The sequence below is a fragment of the Amphibalanus amphitrite genome, unplaced genomic scaffold (assembly GCF_019059575.1).
Source record: "Amphibalanus amphitrite isolate SeventyFive unplaced genomic scaffold, NRLGWU_Aamphi_draft 000415F_arrow, whole genome shotgun sequence".
NCBI classification, from domain to species: domain Eukaryota; kingdom Metazoa; phylum Arthropoda; class Thecostraca; order Balanomorpha; family Balanidae; genus Amphibalanus; species Amphibalanus amphitrite.
The window spans coordinates 242,007-248,106 of NW_024881909.1; the positions used below are offsets into that span (position 1 = coordinate 242,007).

At 42.9% G+C, this 6,100-nt stretch overlaps 1 protein-coding gene across 1 annotated transcript; it reads right to left on the minus strand.

Annotated features, from left to right (window-relative positions):
* Nucleotides 1–1,073: 1,073 nt before the first annotated feature.
* Nucleotides 1,074–4,977, minus strand: LOC122390918 (THAP domain-containing protein 3-like). Its single transcript, XM_043384371.1, has 4 exons — nucleotides 4,576–4,977; nucleotides 3,051–3,161; nucleotides 2,455–2,659; nucleotides 1,074–1,199 (listed from the first exon to the last, which is right to left on the minus strand). The coding sequence occupies exons 1-4, from the start codon at nucleotides 4,692–4,694 to the stop codon at nucleotides 1,074–1,076; spliced, it is 561 nt and encodes a 186-aa protein (XP_043240306.1). The 5' UTR covers nucleotides 4,695–4,977.
* Between the last annotated feature and the right edge of the window lie 1,123 nt (nucleotides 4,978–6,100).

Here is a 6,100-nt window from a genome sequence, read left to right on the forward strand (position 1 = left end):
TACTAGTCTAAAAATGCAAAAAACGAACAAATTTTGGCATCAATAGATTCAGCATTTCATCGTGTGCCTCAAACCGTCCATCATTTGGCCTCAAAGGAGGTAAAAATTGTTCAAAATCGAAGTTGAAAAGATGCTTTCTGAGCACATAATCTGGTAGCAATCACGTGACCTGCTATAAGCAGCTTATCGATAATTTACAAACATAATTATTAATATGCTGCTTTAAACAACATTAATCATACATTTTGAGCTTTCAGTACTTTAAATAAGGTCAAAACATCGCATAACACAAAAGTTAATACAATAGTCACGTGGGTGTCAGGAAATGTCACAGGTGCGTCAAATTTGTGACTGGGGCTTTACTTTTTGTTTACTTTCAAACATCGGATCTACCTGTTTCTTATAGGTATCTTGCTTGGAAGCGGCCATCTGGAAACGAAATAATAACTTGCTCAAATACACAGAATCGCCAATTATATTTTGAATAATTTCCCATCCGATCCGTATTGGACGTTTAGGCCAAGCTGCTACGCGTCCTATACCGCATCATCATCACCCGACACCCATCCGATCCAAGTCGTGGCAGAATGGACCTAAGGTGAATTAGTGAATTAGGTAATAGGGTCCGTTTCATCTCAAAGAAGCTGTTGCTTTTTTTCTCGTGAGAGTAATAAAGTGGGGTTGTCCATCCCCTTGAGCGTGTCAAAACAATGTCAAGTGTATTCTGTTCTGCCGCGGCAGGCCGACACAGTCAGCACTAACATTTTGTCCTTTAACAGTGGCATACACAACTTCATCTCTTCTTACAAGTACAACTGCATCATGTGAACAATATTTCAATCAATAAACATGATAGCCACTGTCTTTCATTAATAGATGTTGGAGTATGAGCAAAACCAAGAGGTGTACCTACACCACCCACTATCTCCTGTAGGGCTACACAACTTACATAAGAAGTCGGCAGACCAGCAAACATGCCTCTATGACAAATTGGTAGGCATTAAAAAATCTGAAGTGGCCATTGCTTTTACACTCATATGTTTCATGTAGAAATTAGAAACTTTTTGTGAGGCTTACCCCTGCTGTTCACGTAGATACTCGTAGACTCTTTTTGAGGTACTTGTTCTGATTCCCATGGCTTTGATGACACTTTCATCGTCCCACCGATGGGGTCGCCTCCCAGTCTTCAGCATGGTGAGCTGCAAGGAAAAGCAGAACCACAGATATTAGGTGAAGAACCAATTAATCTAACATCAATTAATATGCATATATGCTAGCTTATCTAACTTTTTTTGCTGCATGTGTGCTATGTACTACCTATGCAGTATGCATGCACTATGCATTCCCATCATCTCACATCCAATTCATGGATTAGGTATTCCTGGATAGGACACTCCACCGATTTTCCGACCACCCAATTTAACGACGGCCAGGGCGCCGGCGCCATTTTAACATTGCGGGCTATGGGCGGAGCGCGTCTTCTTGTATATTTTTGCAATTTATTGCTTATTTGTGACTGATCTTGATGAAAAGTCCTGTGATTCTGGTATAATAGGAAGTGAGGAATCTCTTGGAAATACTTTTTCACAGTTTTAATTCCAGAAATTGCTTAAATCCTGCTGCCAAGTGAAAGTTCGTGATAACAGACGGTGAGCCAATGTTAGGAATTCAGTGAATTTTTATGCGATAACACAAAAATAAGTTGATATTAATGTTAATTCATCAACCAGGACTTATGTGATTGCTGAGGAACGATGATATTTGGCGACAATTTGCATCGGCGAGTCAGGAATGTTGACCCAGTTTATGGACACCGGGCAATGGTTCCGTTTGTCATAGTGACAAAATGGATACCCACCGACTATGAGAAAGGACTAGAAATATATTTGAAGTGTCTCAAATGGTGTCTCCCGAGCTATAACTCGCTAATTTTGCTCTCCGCTACCGCGTTTTTAGCACGCGCCATACTGCGGCGGCCGCCGGTGCCCTGACCACCGATGTTTTGCGCTCCGCCACCAGGGCGGCCGGCTTGGTCGCCGGCGCTAGTGTTGGGGAAAAGGGAGTGTTCATCCATTGTCCAAATCATGGGTAATGAACTCAGCACGATGACAAGGGTAGAACATTCAGCACTATTCGTCAGTTGTTCACATTGAGGTCAGAACTAGGAACACAAGTAACGATCATATCTACAAAAGGAATATTTCAGCACAAATACCTAAATAACCTACAATGTGCATCAAGCAAGACATTGCAGTGACATGACATGCATCACAGTTTCTAGCTTGCAATAATATTATAATGCTTACTCTATTACCAGACAAAAATGGCCTGGTTGTTCATCATATGGCATTGCAGAAATGAAAAAATGAGGCCTTCGGTTGACCTATAGCAAGACCTATGCATTTGATGCAGATTGCAGAGCCCCAAAGGCCAGACCACCCACAACTGACAAACCTGGTTCTCAGTCAGAACAGAACGCATCTGGGCTTCTTCAGCTGAATGTTGGCTCTTGACCTGTTCCAGCTCAGCAGACTTCTTTGCCAGGGCAGCCTCTAGCTCACTTGCTCTTCTCTGAGCCTGCTCCAGGAGAGTCACAGGAGAAGGAGCGGCCACAGCTGCAGCCCCTCCTGTGCCATCGCCCACTTCATCAGCTGGCACCCTAAATGGGAGACAATATTGCAAGTTTTAGGCACTTATATAGTACACATGGTATAACACAATTTCTTTTCATGGTATGATGCAGAAGGTATCTTATGGGGGCTAGCAAGACAAGCAAATTATTGCAATCATGAATCAACCCAATGAACAGAAAGCAATGAATCACGAGCCTAACAAAAACACCATTTAATGTAAATATAACCAAACTGACAAACCTAAGACAATATGTGCATGAACATGAGAGGAATTTAATCATTTGAAGCTCATTTAATGTTAAGCTGTTTGGATTAAGTTATTGGCATTCACTTTGACCTTCACCTTAGCATTACCATTATTGAATTATTCTAGTTTACAAGTGATAAGTATGAGGCTAGTTACAACAACAAGATTACCTTCTCTTGAAGTCATTCCAAGCAAATAGGGTTGGACCAGCTTCTTTCTTGCCATTCCTAAAATGACAAGAGCACACTCTTGAATGCTCATTGGGCTTTGCATCTTGTCTCCTGTGAAAAAAGCAAAGCAATAAAGTTGGTTCTATTAGCAGAAAATGAATCAGACAGCATGGCCCTGCTTCACGGCAAGCCGTAGTTAGTATTACCTACTCACCGCAGCTGGGCATTGGTGCTCATTTTCAAAAGAATTTAGAAATGTCAGTGAAATACCTAAACAATTTTGCCAGCATTTCCATTTGGACAGAATTTTGTGAGCATTTCCATTTGAACCTGAATGTGGGTAGCAGCATGCAGTGAAACAGGGCCCTGCTCAGCAATGCTAAGCAAAGGGTGGAAACAAACAGTTGAAAAGACAAACAAGCTAGAGTAGCATATCCACACCAGCAGACTTCCTACATCAACCAGTCTACAAATACACACCAGCAAGCACCAAGCAAAATCAGCAATTTTTACAACCAAATGTACCTACTGGGTTGGTACAAGTGGAGCAGACGTCACACGAAGGTTTTCCAGCTAAGGAGAGGCGCTATACCCGGAGATGCTTCCTTCTAACCTTAACGCCGGTGGTGTTGGCGCCTTCACCCACTGTTCTGGAGGCACCACCAAAATCCAAACTCGGGATCTCCCGTTTACCGGAAAATAAACATAACCTAACCTGGCCTAACCTACAAACCTACAGTGCCTATCTTTGGTTGGAAGGCCTTCACGTGACATCTGCTCTACTAATGCCAAAATTTGTACTTTTGGTATGATTAACTGCAACAAAAGGTGCTTACTCCCTTGCTGATCCTGCTGAGCCTCCCATACAGTCATACTGATACACTGTTTGCAATTGTACCATTTGTGAAACAAAGAAATGTGCCAACTGAAAAATATGGATACAAAGAATTGCAGGGACAAACATTTTCCCGACAAGTACCTAATTGCGCGATGAAGAAATAGGTAGTTACAGTGTTGCATTTTTCAGAATTTTGGGTGCAAAATCATGCCCGATGAGGAAAATATTTTCATCCAAAAAATCAGGAAAAGTGGCAATATTTCATCACTGAAAAAAATGTTTCCTGCATTTGAACAGCAGTTACATAATACATGTGACTTGATAGTTAATGCATCTAGATCCTTTTCTTTCAGATCCTGCCGAGATCCTGACATGAAATCTTGCTTTATCAATTGGCGTTAAAAATGACGGTGGTATGCCCTTTTGCAAAAATACCATAGGTATTTGGTACCTTTTCTCATCCTAGGATTTTTTTCTTCTTCATCAGCACACCCAATCAAAATCCAATTTTAGAACACTGGGTAGGTAGGTAGCTAGGTACTTCAAAGATTTGTCCTGAAATCGCCTAGAAGTTACCCAAGCAGGTACTTAACCATATGGTGTGAGGGGTGCATATCTAAAACGTCATAAAAGCAGCAATATCACGATAATAAACAAAAGGAGATATCACAATGTCGCATGACGAACCTCATCAGTGTAGTCCATTTCTTCAACTCCCCCTCGTCCCGGGGCAATCGGAAGAAGGAGCACTTTGACTGGGACCTGGCGCTGGAATGACTGCATTGAGGCACAAAACAAAAAGGCATATTTGCTCCTTAGATGTGAGACTGACTCATCTCCGAGATTATTCGCCCCAACAGCACTCAAACTCGATGAAAAAGCGGGAAAAAGGCCAAAAGGGCGACTCAATGCACATTCCTGATAAGCTGTTCAAAGTGCACTTGCATAAAGGTACGAAATGCGCTGATTGGCTTTAACGTGATGCGCTAACGTCACTCAGCGTGAAAAAGCAGCCGTAAGCGGTTTTGCGAATATATCGAATAAATGTATTGTTTGCGCAGTATTTGTAACAACAGAAACTGAGGCTCCCTCTTGCCCTTGGAATACGCAACCGAAGTGTGACGTCATGACTAGTGGCTGGGGCATAATCAGCTGACGGCCCTGTGTTAAAGCAATGGGACGAAATTTTATTAGCATTTTTAGAACAAACTGGACCTAGTTAGATAGTTTGGGGGCCAGTTTCTAGGTAAGTCGTTCGAGTGGTGCATCAAAAATTATTTTTGTTTTTATGGAATGAATACGTAGTTCTGTTCATCCTCATATGAGATAGGGAAGAAAATTAGATGTCCCCGGCAGTAAAATGAAGATTTTTGGCACCTTGCAATACCCTGACAAAAGTCCATAGGATTTACATAATGTTTTAGAAGAAGAAAAAATCGTTGAACCCCACCGCCATTTTTTGGTCACGTGATTTCACCCACCTGAATTTGGGCATGCAGACTCTTAAAAACTCGCATTGGGCGGGTAGGGTTTCCCAGGTATTGGCTCCAAAACACCGTATTCGGCTCCCGAATGCGTCCAAGTGACCCGCCTCGTTCCTAGTTAACCCGCGCCCAGCTGGGGGTCCTGGATTTCCACGCCCTGCTGGGGGGGGGGGGTGTTTGAACACCCCCCCTTCTAACTCGGCTCCTGGGCCACGTAGCGATACGCGGAAGGCGGCGTTCGAAAGAGCGTCAAAAATAATGAGGAAATCACTTCGGTCAATTTTTTGGTCAGGTCAAAGGTCAGGTCACCAGAGGTCATTGAAGGCAAAATTTCGCCGATTTCCAGGTCGAATGTCGACAATTTCCAAGAAGCCAACGCATAACTCGGGAACCAATAGAGCTACAGCGCCGCGGAAAAGCGCATTCGATAGCCCTATTAACGCCCATTCTGAGTAATTCTCTCAGATTTGACCTAACGTCAACGGTTTTGCCTGCAGGGGGCAAAAACTGCAAAAATAGCCGATTTTTTCGGAAACAGTTTTTCTGCAATAACTTTTGACCCAAGCCTTGTACGAGCTCACTTTTACCGGCATCGTGTTCCTCTCGTCAAGACGCATCGAATGAACTATAACTTGACCTTGAAAGGTCAACTTGAAAATTTGACCTCAGGTCAAGGTCATGACCTGACCGGAAAGGGTCATGTTGCATATCAGTCGATCCGTATCGTC

Coding starts and splice junctions, on each gene's coding strand:
- LOC122390918 (XM_043384371.1), bottom strand. CDS start 4,694: ATGCCTTTTTGTTTTGTGCCTCAATGCAGTCATTCCAGCGCCAGGTCC. Junction 3,162..4,575: donor AAATGGACTACACTGATGAG/GTTCGTCATGCG, acceptor CTTTTTTCACAG/GAGACAAGATGCAAAGCCCA. Junction 2,660..3,050: donor TGGAATGACTTCAAGAGAAG/GTAATCTTGTTG, acceptor TCTCCCATTTAG/GGTGCCAGCTGATGAAGTGG.